The sequence below is a fragment of the Lagenorhynchus albirostris genome, chromosome 2 (assembly GCF_949774975.1).
Source record: "Lagenorhynchus albirostris chromosome 2, mLagAlb1.1, whole genome shotgun sequence".
Classification (NCBI taxonomy): Eukaryota; Metazoa; Chordata; class Mammalia; order Artiodactyla; family Delphinidae; genus Lagenorhynchus; species Lagenorhynchus albirostris.
This window is the reverse complement of record NC_083096.1, coordinates 24,204,713-24,222,192: the sequence shown is the minus strand read 5'-3', so window position 1 is coordinate 24,222,192 and position 17,480 is coordinate 24,204,713. Positions and strand designations below refer to the sequence as shown.

The window sequence follows — 17,480 nt, the reverse complement described above, 5'->3', positions numbered from 1 at the left end:
AGAGGCAACAACAGTGAGAGGCCCGCGTACCGCAAAAAAAAAAAAAAAAAAAGAAGTGGTAGAGGCTAGAGTCAGAAGTCAGGCTGGAAAGTTAAATAAATGATGGCAGTGACGGTTAACTTTAAAGAAATTCAATCTACCACCATTTACTAATGACTTACTACCTGCAACTATAATAGTGCTTGCAAAATTTAACCCTCGAAATGTTGCAAGCTGGTCATTATTAACCCATGAGGAAACCTGGGCTCGGAAAGGATAATTTAACTGCTTTTGATCATATTTTAGAATGTAGCAGAATTCAGGTATAAATTCAGATCTATTTGCGTCCAAAGATTGTGCTCTTAACATCTTTGCTACCATCAGCAGCTATTACAGTATTGTTATTTTTTTAAAGATATAGATTAATAAATAATATCATCATTAATATAAATTCAAACAATAGCTGGAAAACCAAACAACACCTCACTTATCTAGCATGTGGTGAGTTTGGGGAGAGGGTTAGTATTCTGATAGTTGAAGTATCAAAATTTTTTCAGCTATTTTAACTATTGCTATGCAATAATGGCATATGGATGTTAGCAAGACCGCTGTGTAGCCTGACTTACTTTTAGTTCAAACTTCCCAAGCTTAGATTTTTTCCATGTTTCAAGCACACTGTGGTTAATCATTCTGTTGGACTAGAGATGTAGGCATTTGGGGAAATTAGGTGATTATGTGCTAAACATGGGACATACCTCAGAACTTTGCTTTCTTGAATTAAGTCCCTAAAAATCAGCTTGTTTTCTTGTCATTTACTTCTTTCTAATAAAAGTGGAGGGCAGAATATGTATGTAGCTGCATGACCTCCTGAGCAATGAAACATGGCTGCCTTTCTGCACAAGTATCAGTTCAAAAACTAAAGCAGCCTCTTCCTACATTGTTTTCTTACTTTCAATAAAAACAACAAAAAAGGATGAAATCTTGCCATTTGGACAACACAGATGGATCTTGAGGGTATTATGCTAAGTCAGACAGAGAAAGACAAATACCGTATAACCTCACTTCAATGTGGAATCTATCAAAAACTCATGAAAAAAGAGATCAGATTTGTGGTTACCAGAGGAGGGGGGTGGGGAGTGGGTGAAATGGATGAAGTGTCAAAAGGTACAAACTTCCAGTTATAAAATAAATAAGTCACGGTAAATAATACTGTATTGCATATTTAAAAGTAAATCTTTAAAGTTCTCATCACAAGAAAAAAAATTCTATAACTATGTATGGTGACAGATATTAACTAGACCTATTGTGGTGATCATTTTATAATATATACAAATTCAAACCATTATGTTGTACACTTGAAACTAATATAATATTGTATGTCAACTATACCTCAACTTAAAAACAAAAACAAACCAAAAAAACCCCCACTGTTACTTAACAGTTGTCTTCTGCCTCTCTAACATTCGAGTCATTCTCCAGTTATAGAACCAGTAATTATCTTAAACATTTACTGAATCTGAAAACATGCTATCTCACAAATGGCATTTTGAGTGGTCCTTTGTTTTCACTCCTGCACTTACTGTAAAGGACACTTAATAATGCTAGTGTTCTGGGGACTAGATAACTGAGGCTTTATTGTACTTGAGAAATAAGGTTTTGAAATTACACTATATAAAGTTTGTATTATTATAAACATTATTACATAATGTTTGCTATGGCTAAGGGAGAGGAAATGAGAATCTAGCAAAACAGAGAAACATACTCTGGATGAATCAAAGGACAACGGAATGAAAAAGAGGAAAAACCACCAACCTTTCAAAGTTTTTTTCCCTCAATGTTCCAACATCTGCTTTTCTGATGTAAAAGCATTAGTGTGCAAGTACCACCTCTTTAAAGTCACTTAAAAGTGAGAAGCTTACATGCAACTGAAAAAAATGTGCATGCTACTTGCCTACCAAGTACTAGAACTCTTAACCCATTTATTAAACATTTATCTCCTTTAGCTTCTTTAAATTTTTGTTCTTATATTCATTCTTAATTTATTCGGCTTAGTCAAATACTTTTGCTAACCAAAATTATTTCAACAAGTACTTCTTAGTTCATTACTTCTGAGGACACTGTAAGTTTCAATATGTCTAACGAGTCTATTATTAAACTGCAAATCTGTCTGAAACGGAAAGATTCAACCCTCTCTCCTCAGAAATACATCCTGTTTAACCAAAGAGAACAAAGAAAAGAACTTTAAGAGTGCTGACACTGAAGTGCTGTATGGTTCATAAATGACAATTTGGGATGAGTAAAGTGACCAATTTTTAAAAATATAAAAAATGACCCAACCAGTAAGATTGAAAAAAAAAATACAAGTTGAAAAAAATAGTTACAATCTAAGAAATTTCAGCCCCAAACGAGTTTCCCAATTAACTAGGTATTAAGAAAACCCCAAAACCAGATTACTATTTTTCCAATCATGCCATTTAACTTGTCATTTATTATATACATGACAAATATAATTATTATAGCAACAGTGTATTGCTATAATGCAACAAGAAAAATCAAAGAATTGCAACACCCAAGCAACCAAGACTAACAAAAATATCAGAGTACCATCACTGGAATATACCCTCAAAGAGCATAATTTATCAACTCAACATATTTCTGGCTGTTTTTCAGCATAATCAAACTTCAACTGTCCACGCAGGAGACTGTCAATATTGCCAGGTAGAAACAAATACAATTTTTAAACCTCAGTTTGATTTCCCCTTTTACTCAAGGCACTTCTTTTCTTCATCTTATTTTAGATAAAAGGTGCTTTACATTTTTCTTAATGATGAAAAGATGAATAACATAAGAATACTGTGTAATGCAACCAAATCAAAATATACATTGCTACTGTCTATTTCATCAATTCCACTTTATTAACACATGAACAAGAGTTTGACTGTACTTTCAAAATAGGTACTTACCTATTAAAGAGCAAAACAGTGAGGTGAAGGATAACATCACTACCACTGGACACTGTTGGCTTCATTGCTTGAATATATCTGAGGGCTTGTCTGTGCTCACCCTGACCCATGAAGGCTTCAATAATCTTTGAATGTTGCCATGACACAGGTTTTACAGTAGCTGGGTGAAACAGAAGATCCAAACCACTCTGCAAAAATGACATAAAAATTGGTAAATACAAATATAATGCTTTGCTTTTAGAAAAAAAAAAAGGCAACATACTAAACCTACATAAACCAAGATAAAACCAATTTAAATATATCTGAAAATATCTACTTTAATCTATGATATTTTATTTTAGATAAAAGCCTTATCAAAAGCCTCATACTTTTGAGACCTTTTTAAGCTAGTATATAGAATCTTTCCATCACCAGTTTCATACATCAGTGCCAAATTCTGCCTTCTCTAGTTCACCCAACACCCAACCATATCTCTAACATATCAATCACTATATTTGCACTATTAGTAATTATTTATTTGTTTCCTTCCTTCCTTAGACAGTAAGGAACCTGGGGTTCTAAACTATTTTATCTTTGTACTGCCTAAGATGGTGCTTGGTGAAGGTACTGATTAAACTGAATCCTTAAATTACCTCTGGAAGTAGGTGTCATATCTTTAATATCAAATTTAAATCCAGTTATGTATTTTTTCTAAAATTCTAATAATTTACAAAAGCTTACATTATAAGTGAAATACAGACTTACCTCATAGTCATTATGATCTATCAGCCAAAACCCTTGAATAAGTTTAACCTGGCCCCAAGAAATGGCAAAGGCAGTGGGAAATGATTCAATGGAAGTATCCGTTTTGTTTGGAAAGGAATACATAATATCAAGTAGCAAATAAATAGTCTTTAAAAAAGAGGATTAAGGACAATAAACAAAAAGAAAAACTCCTACATATATATTTGCAATAGGTAGCAACAGAAGATATCAGAAAAAAGGCTTAAGACACTTCTTTAGGTGTTCAGAAAGCCATTATGGATGTCCAGCTACAGAAGTATAGTTTTATTAAACACAGGTACAGCCAATCGCACAACCGACTTCATTCATTCTCAATAGCAAGTACCACCACAAAGGAGATGATCTAAAGCATACTTTCTTCATGAAGTTAGTAGCTTGGCAAATTTAAGAAAGCTATACACGAAATTCCAGTTATCCAGCAAAACCTGGCAGCCTTTAAGCAAACACATCACTTATGTTATAAATTATTAATAAAACTACACATTTTGACTAAGAAACTGACATTAGTACAAAAATCTTATTTAAGAGACCACAAGGCTCAAACACAATGCCTAAGTAATTTAAGCTAACTTATAATGCATTCATATTCAGCACATGAATTAACCTCAGAGAATGACCACTTGCTAGCAATGTTTTAGAGCAGATGTCCTTAACTTTGTTTGGGAGTGTCTTGGACACATTTGAGAGTCTGATAAAAGCCATGAACCCTATCCCTAGGAAAATAAACTTAAAACAAAATTTTGCATAGATTCAAGGTTAACCATAGACCATCTGAACCCAACCAACAGGTCCTGGATTAAGAATCTTTCTTTTAAGACAAATCCAAATGTGAAATTGAGATTGGATGAGATGCATAAGGTTCCCACTAGTCTGACACTGAATGATTTTGGTAATACATGAATTATTTGATAAAATTTTAAAGGATACAACAGAATGCTTGCTTGCTTCGGTAACGTTGTCTAGTAGGTATATGTCAAGTAATGCCTATTAAAAAAAAATTTAGTGCATTGTATATATTCGTCCATCTATGCTCCTTGCTTTCCCAAGCCCGTGCCAGGTATGAAAAGTCCCGCCCAACTTTGGAGACTAAAAAATGATATCATGTTATTGCAAACCTACATGTAGACTAGTAGGAGGATATTTTCCTGTGCCTCCTTCATCCCGTTTCCACAACTTCTCTACTCGATCTCCTAACTGAGAAACCATTCCATCAATCATCAAGCAATCAGGGTTCCACTTCCCTCTGCAATAAGAACAACATTAAGGATATTTAGCATTAGTGTTAAATTATTATTATCAAAACAAAAAGCACCAAACTCTTAAAAGTAATGATCTCAACTATCAAAGGCAGAAGAGATTCGAGGACAGGATCCCATCATGAGAAATCCAGACATCAAGGAAAGTTAGTCAGATAAACCCTGAAGAAGCTTCAAGTTTGGTCATCAGCAAGTCAGTCAGTGAAGGTCAGATTCCAGGGAAGAATGTGGTCTAGCCAGCAAAATGCCTGAGGCTTACTTTTTACCATCTTGAGATTACCAAAGAGCATGGCAGCTCAGTATAAAGAAAATAATACTGTAGTTCAATGTCAATATTTTCAGTTTCATCACTTGGACTAGTCTTTTAACCTCATTAATTCCCTGATAATATATATTACTGAGCACCTACAAAGGGGTAAGCAGATATGGACCTTGTCTGTTTCCTCATCTAAGATTAATAACAGCAGGAGCAGTTACTAATTATTGAATGAAATTTTCTTAGGAGTAAGGCACTGTAAGAGGTACCTTGCATATAATATTTTATTTCATCTTTATATTAACTTTATAATTTATGTGACAAATACGATTAGAAAGCTTAGCCAACCTGCTCAAGGACATACACTTTGGAAATAACAGATCTAGAAATTTTCAATATGCCTAATAAATCTCCCAAGCCAATGCTCACTATCGTAGATCAGTTACTCTAAAGTACTGGACCTCCCAACTTGCCATGCGCAGCCTTATACGGATTTCCAAGTGAGTCTGACACAACAAACCCAGAACCAAGGTTTGTGAATCACTGCTCTAAAGGTTCTAAGCTGCTCTACAATTCTGTCATTCCAACCCGTAGAAGGCGGCTATTTATAATCCCAAGGTAGAGCCAAGGCTCTAAACACTCCTCTTTTTTCTTCTATTACTTCTATATATTTATTTCAAAGGAACCAACTACATATGTATTTAAAGGGAAGGGGGGAGTATGTATTTAAAGAAAAGAGAAATAAAGGAAATAAAGAAAAAAGTGGTTGAAGTGCTGAAATGCAAATGGTAATGGAAAAATAATGTAAAATAACTAACGTGATATATATTTTATGCTTTAATAAACAGTTGCTTCTAGTCTTTTTCTGTGTAAGAATTCTCAGGAAAAATACATGCATAAATTATAGAATCTCCTCCAATAAATCAATCATGTGGTAAATAGTTTTATTTAGGAAATAATAAACAGCTATTCTCAAGTTCTAAAATAAAGGTGTAACCATTAGGTCAAGGCAAACATTACAACTAAAATAGTAATGCTGGTGACAAATTCATATACTTTACTGAGAATTCCACCCATTTAATCGTTTTATAACATGATGAATTCTGTTCTGAGAAAGCTTTAACTTCTTACACAAGTAACTTCTAAAATAGTTTTTGAAGGTTCTGGATGTACTATACCTTGATGAACGCTCACACTTCTGTCGACGACTGGTGTAGTAGTTCTGAATTACAGGGTAGTTGTAGCATAACCTTGACAACTGCACAGCATCATCTAGATGTTTTTTAAGAGTTAGAAGAAAAGCTAGTAATATTTCCAAAATATCCCCCAAATACTTAAAGTTACATACAATGATATTTTACTATAATTTTGTAATGTTGTTCAATTTGCAGGCTTCTTAAAGTAATAAAAGAACACTGCACACCTTTATTAATAGATGCACAAATAAGAAAACTGAGTCTCCCATAAAAGTCTTGTAACAAAAGGAAGCTGGCTTAAAACCATGGAAAAGCTATTCTAGAAAATGATTTTACTCCCTTAGGCACAAATGATAATTTAAAAGCAAGCAAGTTCAAGTAAAACTCTAAGAGAATTATGAAAGAATAAGATCAACAGTAAGTATGCACAATGGCAGAAGCACTTCTAAGTCTGTGTATCCTGGAAATGCGAGAAGTTGGATACTTTTGTTCTAAACAAATATAGTAAGTCAAATTCTCTAATTCTTGGTATTAGATGAGTTATTAGATAAAGAGAGTATTTAACTGATGGCTAGTAATACTGGTTAATAACCATATTAAAAGAACACTTAAGAGAAAAAGATGGACAAATTAGATTATAAAATTCATAGTTCTATGGATCTAAATTATAGCCAGTGATATCATTGAACCCATCTTCAGAAGCCATGTTTCAGCAAATATTCTTTCCTTTTAACCCAATAAACATGTATGGAACACATGTGTATCAGGCATGGGATGAAGCACTGAAGGTACAAAGTAGGGAAGAATGTAAGAAAAGAAGAATACAAGAAAACATAAGTGAGGTGGTATAAGAAAGGAATCCTACAACAGAACAACAAAATTATAAAGATTTAAGAATGTTCCAATGTTAATATTTATAGATTAGGTAAATATTTTACCTAAGCCCTCTGGTAAAAGCCCAGAATGAGAGAACCAAAGAACCACTTGTGCATATTGACAGATGAGCTGGGTAACCATATACTTATTGCTTAAATCCATAAGACCTGCAAAGAGTTAAAATCTGTTGTTAGCTTTCAATTTATCAACCACAAATGAAAAATCAAGGCACTCAATAGTTTTCAAAAAAAGTAATTAATTACTTGGTGATTTTAAGCAATATGTATGTATTTTTAAACAAACTTAGCTTGAACAAATAATCTCCAAAATGCTAAACTAACTCATTGACTAAAATAGACACTTTAGGTACGTATGCTTCTATATTAGCTATACTTCCATTTATCTAATTTCAGTAGTCAGATTTTTACATTAAAACAAACTAGTACAGTATCATCATACAGGTTGTTCAAACCAGGCCTTTAGACGAAACTGGCTATTTTGTTTAAATGGCAAAACAGAGGAGAAAAATTACAATGACCAACTCTATGAATAAAAACTTACATATAATTAAAAAATCTGAAATTCTACCATTAGTACACTATCTTAACAATCCTTAATCCCCAAATTTCCCAACCTTATTTAATCATCAGCTCATGGCACATCTAATAACATTCTGTAGCTTTTCATTAAAAAAAAAAAAAAAAAAATCCCAGCATTTGAGAAATGATGGCCTGTTTGCCCAGTAATCCATCTAATACATAGGAAATGTATTCTTTCTCGAAGTCAAGAAGTAAAAGTCAATGAAACACTCATTTATATAAGACAAATAGCACACCTCTCTCGGTGATCTCTTGGGCCTCAGCTGCAAAACAGCTTAAGACTATATTAAGGTTGCTAAGAAGTAAATGGCACTGCTGGAGAGACTGTATAGTTTGTGGATCGATGAAACGACACGAACCATCAAATAATGGCGCACCTTTCAAGGATAAAATGTAAGATTAGTTTTGACACAGTACATCTGAATTAACTAAAGTCACAAATGCAAAACATATCAAATTCCTATTAACCAGAGAATTATTCTATATGAGATCTACAAAGACAAGCTTCAAATGACAAATACCCTCAAGGAATCTAGAAAGGCAGATACAAATACAAATTTTTATTTTTTAAAAATGTAGAATGAGACTTCCCTGGTGGCGCAGTGGTTAAGAATCCGCCTGCCAATGCACGGGACAGGGCTCGAGCCCTGGTCCGGGAAGATCCCACATGCCACGGAGCAACTAAGCCCGTGTGCCACAACTGAGCCTGCGCTGTAAAGCCCGCAAGCCACAACTACTGAAGCCCGCAAGCCACAACTACTGAAGCCCACGCGCCTAGAGCCCGTGCTCCACAAGAGAAGCCACTGCAACGAGAAGCCCGCGCACTGCAACGAAGAGTAGCCCCCACTCGCCACAACTAGAGAAGGTCTGTGCGCAACGACGAAGACCCACTGCAGCCAAAAAATAATAATAATTAAAAATAATAATAAAATAAAAATATAGAATGAGGTAAGCAATAGGTGAGCACAGAGGAAAGTGATATAGATTCAACTTCAGATTCACTAGAAATCAGTTATATTCATTAAATGCTTCTCCTTCAAATAAATCTTTTATATCAGACCTTTTATGTATTATGTTGTTTTGTGATTATTATTTGATAAGAACTCTTTCTTTCAGCGCCAGTCTTCAAAAGTGAGACAATGAAATTAAGACTCAGATAGAGACCTATTACAATATAATTGCATGCTTTCTACAATGAATGCACTGTAGACTCGGTTGTCCTCTCATTTCAAACTCAAGGTTGAGTTTACAAATGCACTTTTGGGAGAAGCTATTTTAGCAGCTATTGGTTACACTGTTTTAGATAAGATTTAATTACATTAATAATTATGTGTGATTTGACCAGAAAACAAATACCTTAATTCTGAATACCTCCTCAAATCATTTGCTTTACTTCCAATACATTTAAAAAACTATTATACTTTGTATTTTAATTATTCTTAGTTAAAAAAAATAATAATAACAGTAATAAAGCTCAAAGCAGTAATAATAATGGCTGAGCTACCAAGTTCAACCCTGAAACACCACATTATGCTCAAAGCATAATAAAAGCATACAATTTATGAACTGAGTCGAATTTTTTTTTTTGGCCAAGCCACATGGCTTGGGGGATCTTAGTTCCCTGACCAGGGATCAAACTCAGGCCCCCACAGTGAAAGCACTGAGTCCTAACCACTGGACCACCAGGGAATTCCCAAGTTGAATTTTTTTTTACATAACTTACGTAATCAGCCCTGAAAACATTTTCCTCTCAAAAAAATATTTTTTTCACCCTGATTCTGAATTATCAGGTGTTCCACACTTCAAATGTACAACGATTACTGAAATATTTAAAATTACTTATTTCATGTTTACAATTTCATTTAAGTACACCCTAAAAATACTATACAGAACTCCATGTACTCCTATCAAATTTTGTTGGTTTAAAAATCCTCTACTAAGAATAACTTTTTAAATAAGTCCAATTTGTTCATTCATCATGACATAATAATACTAATAACAAATACATATATACTTCTAAATAAACTTAAATTTTACTTTCATGTACAGGGCAATCATATATTTACCTTTAACATTATTTTTGCACTAGTTGGGCATAATGGGCTAATATTCACAGAATACAAGAAAACTCAAAGTGTACAATTCACTAATAAACAAGACTAGATAATGACTAATGACATCTGTTAGTAGAAGACAGGTGATTGAGTTTTTGCCCTGCTATTTAGCTTCATAAATATTTTAAATGGAAAATGAATAAAGCTCAGAAGTTAACTGGCATATTCTCTTTATTCCATCATTAACATATTTTATAAATTAAATGTCTAAGATCAAAAGATAATTAAGCTATAATTCTGAAACTTGCTATTGTGGACATACCTAACATGCTGCCAATTTAAATGATCTGCTGAATTTAAGGAGAGTCCATCTCAAATTATCCATGATGATTGCAAAGGATTACATGAATAAGTAATATGAAGTTGACATTTTTCAATGTGGGATTTTTTATTGTTTTATTAAAGCTAACACATGCTCATTTAAAAAATAAAAAAATAAACAAACAAAAAAATAAACGATCTGTTGAAAAACCCTGTCACGCTAATGTAAAAAGAAATAAGTTTCCTTCTGGGACTTCTTTAAAGAGTTTGCAACTTCAAAATGATTAAAAATTATTATTGCTATATACTGAAAACATAACCCAAGATTAGTTTTTTAATATACTACTTACATAGTCTGTCAAATTCCTCTTTTGTGAGAACCGCTTTATTCCATGTCCATTCAAGAACAAAGCGCAAATTAGCAGCAGAATTTGGTTGTTCTTATTTGTAAATATGAAAGGGAAAAATAGAGAATGATTATTAATTACAAAAAAAAAAATTAGAAACTTTTCAGTGGAGAAACTTGACAGAAACCACCCTAACCAAGTGAGCGCCCTTAACATCAACATTAATGGAGACAAACTGGTAACATGTACCTTCAGGGTATCACTTCAGGGAGCACATCAATTTACATAACACTGCTGTAAAACTGTAAAATGTGAATCTAATCATGAGGAAAGATCAACAAACACAAACTGATAGGCAGGCTACAAAATAATACTGCCCATATTCTTTAAAAATGTAACTTTCTTCAAAGACAATTGCTTAAGAATTATACAAGATTAAGAGAGATTTAAAAAGACCTGAAAACTAAATACAAAATACATTCTGGATTGGATTCTGAATTCCCCCTCCCTAAAAATGTTACAAAGGACATTAGGACAATTAGTGAGATTCCAATAAGGTCTACAGATTAGACAACAGCATGCATCAATATTAGCTTTCTTGATTTTTATAACTAAAAAGTGTTTTTTTAAGTGAATATTCTTGTTCTTAGAAGGAATATATCGAAGTATTTCAGTAAAGAAGCATGATGCCTTCAACTTATTCTCAAATGGTCAGAACAAAAACAATGTGTGTGTGTGAAGTGTGTGTTTATAAAGAGAGTAATACACACAACTTGAATGAATCCCCAGAAAATTTTTGAGTGAAAAAGAGCCAATCCTAAAAGGTTACGTACTGTAGGATTCCATTTATGAACATTTTTGAAATGACAGAATTACAGAAATAGACAATAAATGAATGGGTGCCAGGCATTAGGAATGGGGTGGCGGCCGGGGGTAGTAGGCATGGCTATGAAAGGGCAACAAGAGAGGTCCTGGGTGTGATATAATATTAGAGACTTGCCAGATCTTATCATTCATGGGGGTAAAGGTACACTGTAAATGTCTTACAACTGCACATGAACCTACAATTATCTCAAAATAAAGTTTAACTTAACCCCCCACAAAACAGTGAATTGATAGTTTTAAAAATACGAAAGTAGTTTTTAATTGTTAAAAATCATAATCTTACCTTCTGTTATCCACCTTTTGATACATCCAGTCAAAAGTCCCAGAGAACTTGTCTGGATTGCTGCTGACAATATAGCTTCTAACTGTTCTTCCTAAACGATGTGTTAAAAAAAAAAAAAGAAAGAAAGAAAAGAAAGGATATGTGATCAGAGACAGAGGCAGCAAGTTCTAGTTCAGAACACAAATTTTAAAAGGATTAAAAATCATTATGATTCACTAGGATGGCTATACACAAGGTAAGAAGCATTGGTGATGGTGCAGAAAATCCTCATACACTGCTGGTGGGAATGTAAAATGGGACAGCCAGTTTGGTCTGGTAGTTTCTCAAAAGCTTAAACAGAGAGTTACCAAATGACCCAGCAATTCCACACCTAGGTACACACGCAAGAGATATAAAAACACATGTCCACACAAAAAGTGTACATGAAGCAGCATTATTCATAATAGCCAAAAATGAGAATAACCAAAATGCCCTTCAACTGAAGAACAGATAAATAAAATGTAGTATATCGTACAGTGGAATATTACACAGCCAGAAAATGGGATGAAGTACTGATACATGCTCCAACATGAATGAACCTTGAAAAACACTGTGCCAAGTCAAAGAAGTCAGTCACAAAAGGCCATATATTATTTGATTCCATTTGTATGAAATGTCTAGTACAAGTAAATCTATAGACGGAGAGTAGATTAGTAGTTACCAAAGGCTAGGAGAGAGAAGGGAGGAAAAGGAATTGACTACTAATGGGTATGGGGTTTGGGGGAAGGTGATAAAAATGCTCTAAAATTTAATGTTGTGATAGTTGTACAACTCCATAAATATACTAAAAACCACTGAACTGAATGGTATATGAATTAAATCTCAACAACACTGTTTTTTAAAAAAGCATTATACATCTCGTTTAAGAATCTATGAATTTCATTCACTACAGCAGCAAAAACTTTTTAAAAAAGGAATCATATGAATAAATAGATAAGTTAAACAGGAAGAGGGAGCTACAATATGATAAAAATTCTCCAAAACTAAAAATAGCATGATTCTAAATGGAGATTCATCAGAACAATTTACATTAAAATCAGGGACAAAACAAGGATGTCTGCTAGTACAATTATTTTTCTATGGTTTGTAGAGGTTCTACCAAATGCCATGAGAAAATAAAGTAATAAACAAAAATGGGGGGGGCGCGGAAAGCCTATATTTGCTGATGGTTGCATACCTTGAAAATCTAAGATATTCTAATTTAGTTAAGTGGATACCAAATGAATATACAAAAATCAACTCCATCTAGAAATGAACATAGGGAAAATGGTCTACTCATAAAAATACTACAAAACACTTAGGGATAAAAATAGAAAGAAACCCACTAGAAAATAATCATAAACTCTTACTGATAGATGTAAAACAAACCCTAAATAATTGGAAAGATATACCATTTATACCTAGATGATTATAAAAATGCCAATTCTCCCCCAAATTAACATGTGAATATAATAAAATTCCCAAAAGATTTCCAACAGAAGCACTGGATAAAACCATCTTATAATTAATAAAAAAGAACTGCCTATGAATTTTCAAAAATTATAGATTAAAAAGAGACTGCATTACCAAATATCAAAGCAGTATATTAAAATGGTATAGAAATAGGTAACCAGATTTATGAAACAAGATAAAAACCTGGAAATAGAACCCAGTAGATATGGACATATAATATCAGATAAAGGTGGTATTTCAGTAGCATGATAAAAGGATATTATGGGTTCTGTTTCACAAACGGTATAGCACAGCTGGACTAATCATCTGGCAAAAAGAAAAATGTACCTTTACCTTATATGACACACAAAAATGAATTATAGCCTTAAATGTTAAAGAAACATTTAGGTGTTAGGAAAATTTTTTTAAGCCAGAGCTATAAAATGCATTTGACTCTAAAAATATTATTTTGAATGTGGTAAGAGAGACCATAAAACAGTGAAGAGCAAATGATGGGGGAAATATGTGTAAGATTTACAACAGGATAAATACCTACATATTTTAATAAAGAATTTCTATAAAGACAACCCAATAAGAAAAAAGGTAAAACCTACAAATACGTAATCAACAGAAGAACAAATCCTGACAACAATATATGAAATTACATATATATCATCCTTTTCACGTATATGGAGGGATAAAGAGATACAGGAAAGTATACATATCAAAAAGTCCATATACCATACATACAACTAACAAATAATTACCAAGTGGACACTGATCAAACTATGGCCCAAGTCTAGATTGAGAATACTTCCCAGAAGCCCTGTCTCCTCCTACCTGATCAAAAGCAAATCCCACTCACTCCTGCCATCCCCCCTGGTAACCACTCCCCAGCCTTTTGTAGCAATCACTTCTTTTTTTTTTTTGGCTGCGCTGGGTCTTCGTTGCTGCGCGCGGGCATTCTCTAGTTGCGGCGAGCGGGGGCTACTCTTCATTGCGGTGCATGGGCCTCTCATCACGGTGGCTTCTCCTGTTGCAGAGCATGGGCTCTAGGCGGGTGGGCTTCAGCAGTTGTGGCACTCGGGCTCTAGAGCGCAGCCTCAGTAGTTGTGGCACACAGGCTTAGTTGCTCAGTGGCATATGGGATCTTCCCAGACCAGGGCTCAAACCCGTGTGCCCTGCATTGGCAGGCGGATTCTTAACCACTGAGCCACCAGGGAAACCCTAGGAATCTTTTTTTTTTTTTTTAACATCTTTATTGGGGTATAATTGCTTTACAATGGTGTGTTAGTTTCTGCTTTACAACAAAGTGAATCAGTTATACATATACCTATGTTCCCATATGTCTTCCCTCTTGCGTCTGTCTCCCTCCCACCCTCCCTATTCCACCCCTCCAGGCTGTCACAAAGCACGGAGCCAATATCCCTGTGCCATGCGGCTGCTTCCCACTAGCTATCTACCTTACGTTTGTTAGTGTGTATATGTCCATGACTCTCTCTCGCCCTGTCACAGCTCACCCTTCCCCCTCCCCATATCCTCAAGTCCATTCTCCAGTAGGTCTGCATCTTTATTCCTGTCTTACCCCTAGGTTCTTCATGACATTTTTTTCCCTTAAATTCCATATATATGTGTTAGCATACAGTATCTGTCTTTTTCTTTCTGACTTACTTCACTTTGTATGACAGACTCTAGGTCTATCCACCTCATTACAAATAGCTCAATTTCGTTTCTTTTTATGGCTGAGTAATATTCCATTGTATATATGTGCCACATCTTCTTTATCCATTCATCCGATGATGGGCACTTAGGTTGTTTCCATCTCTGGGCTATTGTAAATAGAGCTGCAATGAACATTTTGGTACATGACTCTTTTTGAATTTTGGTTTTCTCAGGGTATATGCCCAGTAGTGGGATTGCTGGGTATATGGTAGTTCTATTTGTAGTTTTTTAAGGAACCTCCATACTGTTCTCCATAGTGGCTGAACCAATTCACATTCCCACCAACAGTTCAAGAGTGTTGCTTTTCTTTTTGTTTTACCTCTGTGTACGCATCACTAACCAATTCAGCTCAATTTAGTCTATTCTAGGAATAAAGTTTTAAAGAAGATACATGGAAAAAGTCAACAAAATGCCAATATTTGCATACTTCCATATACTTTAGTCAATTTTCTCAATTCAAATTATTCATGTATTATCTATATAAGTGGAAAAAACAACAAGGGTTGGATTAACAGATTCAAAATAATCACAGAAAACATTAAATGCTGTTTCATTAACATGGTTGAGTTACAGGTAATTTTTTTCTAGTTTCACTTTTCTTTTTAAAACTTAGATATCATTGCTTTAACTAAACTTGATAATGTATAATGGCAGTGGGGGTGGGGAGGAATCAGTATTAATTCCCTAAAGTAAAAAAATTAAATAGAGCACTTAAAGTGCCCAACTCCTTAAGGATGATAAACAGTTCCCACACAATACTAATTTGGAGCCTTTGGCAGGGAAGGATAGTCAGTTTCATTTCCTGACCAAAGGGCCCTATGAGCAGGGCCACCAGGGCAAAATTTACCTGAGGTCTTTTAATAAATCTAATTCAGAGCTGCATAAAGCCATTTTGAATCTTGTGTTTTCAATTTTGTTTTCTTGGAGGGGAGGGGAATGGAAGCCTGCTAGCTTAAATGCAAATGCACAGCCCACAGATTATCCAGGGACCATTAGACAGAAGAGATTTCTTCTACACAACATATTAACAATTCTGCTAGAACATGCACCAAACAGATGGGCTAAAAAGATCATGCTACTCGCAATGAACAAAAGAAGATTATGAACAAAACTATTTCAAAACCTCGAGCATCTAGAAAAGAAAGTGGACCTGTTGTAGAAACTGTTCAGGTTCCATTACTAAAGTGAGCAAAATTTGTTGGACCAGGTGGATATCAATTAAAAATAACTTCAGGCTGAAACAGGAGTAACTATTAGTCAGGTGGATGAAGAAACGTTTTCTGTATTTGTACCAACATCCAGTGCTATGCATGAAGCAAGAGACTTCATTCCCGAAATCTGCGAAGATGATCAAGAGCAGCAGTTAGAAACGGGAGCAGTGTACACCGCCACAATAACTGAAATCAGAGACACTGAGTAATGGTTAAACTATATCCAAATATGACTGCAGCACTGCTTCATAACACACAACATGATCAACGGAAGATTAAACATCCCACTGCTTTAGGATTAGAAGTTGGCCAAGAAATTCAGATGAAATATTTTGGACGTGATCCAGCTGATGGAAGAATGAGGCTTTCTCGTAAAGTGCTCCGGTCTCCAAACAGGCTTCTCTTAAAAAAAACAATCCTTGTTATTTGTGTCTAAAAATGGAACATCACACCACAGCCTTTATTTCCTACCCCTACATCATCACTGGGTCTCACTAAAACGATGGTAAAGAGTCAAAAAAGGTATAAATCAACAAGGACAAAGAAAAGAGAAGGGAAGGCATCATGGGATAAGACAGCTCAACAAAATTTTTGAAAAGCAGTACTAAGCAGAGGAAAGGTGACTGACTTAGCAGTGTGAAGGAAACCACGTCCTAGAGTCCCCACAGAGGGGAACTATAGATGAGAATAGAGCCAGTTTGGCTCTCAGAATCCTATCAGGTTAAGTTCTTGGAGAATCCAGGTACAGAGGAAAGTGGGTTAAAGAGTGATCAAACATGGGACTGAATACAGGCAACAGGTTCAAACTTAGTATCTAGAACAGACAGTCCCCACCCTTCTGTTACCCTGCAGCAAAGAACTGTGGAGCCAGCCTGACAGATCTCTGGAGACACTGAATAGTCCCAGAAAAAAAATCTGCGTTTCTCAACTAAAATGGTGCATATCCAATCTATCTTCCTAAAGTAAAAGATACCTCTGGATGAACTCTATCCACACAAAATACACAAAAGACAGTTTATAATCTGTTACTGACTCACTTAACATATGAAAAGATAACTAAGAACCACCAAACATTTAAGGATAGCCACCAGATCAGAAAGACTACAATAATAAAAATAACTCCAGAGAAAATAGAGATAATTCATGGAACTAAATAAAACCTGAAACATACATAGCTAGGAGAAGATATTTCATCCATAAAATAGAACAGAATACTATGAAAAAAGGATGATCAAAGAGTAAGAGCTCACAGAAATTTTAAATTGGGGCTAAATTTTTA

The 17,480-nt window shown here is 34.6% G+C and overlaps 1 protein-coding gene across 1 annotated transcript in view; it reads right to left on the bottom strand.

The window, feature by feature from the left end:
* AHCTF1 (AT-hook containing transcription factor 1) overlaps nt 1-17,480 on the bottom strand; it is an 83,920-nt gene that overhangs the window by 32,711 nt on the left and 33,729 nt on the right. Inside the window, exons 13-21 of the mRNA XM_060128289.1 lie at nt 11,799-11,889; nt 10,634-10,723; nt 8,145-8,285; nt 7,372-7,476; nt 6,416-6,509; nt 4,845-4,968; nt 4,653-4,709; nt 3,687-3,833; nt 2,943-3,130 (exon numbers count right to left, since the gene is read on the bottom strand). Of these exons, the coding sequence (XP_059984272.1) occupies nt 2,943-3,130; nt 3,687-3,833; nt 4,653-4,709; nt 4,845-4,968; nt 6,416-6,509; nt 7,372-7,476; nt 8,145-8,285; nt 10,634-10,723; nt 11,799-11,889 (1,037 nt within the window). The remainder of the gene's footprint in view (nt 1-2,942; nt 3,131-3,686; nt 3,834-4,652; nt 4,710-4,844; nt 4,969-6,415; nt 6,510-7,371; nt 7,477-8,144; nt 8,286-10,633; nt 10,724-11,798; nt 11,890-17,480) is intronic.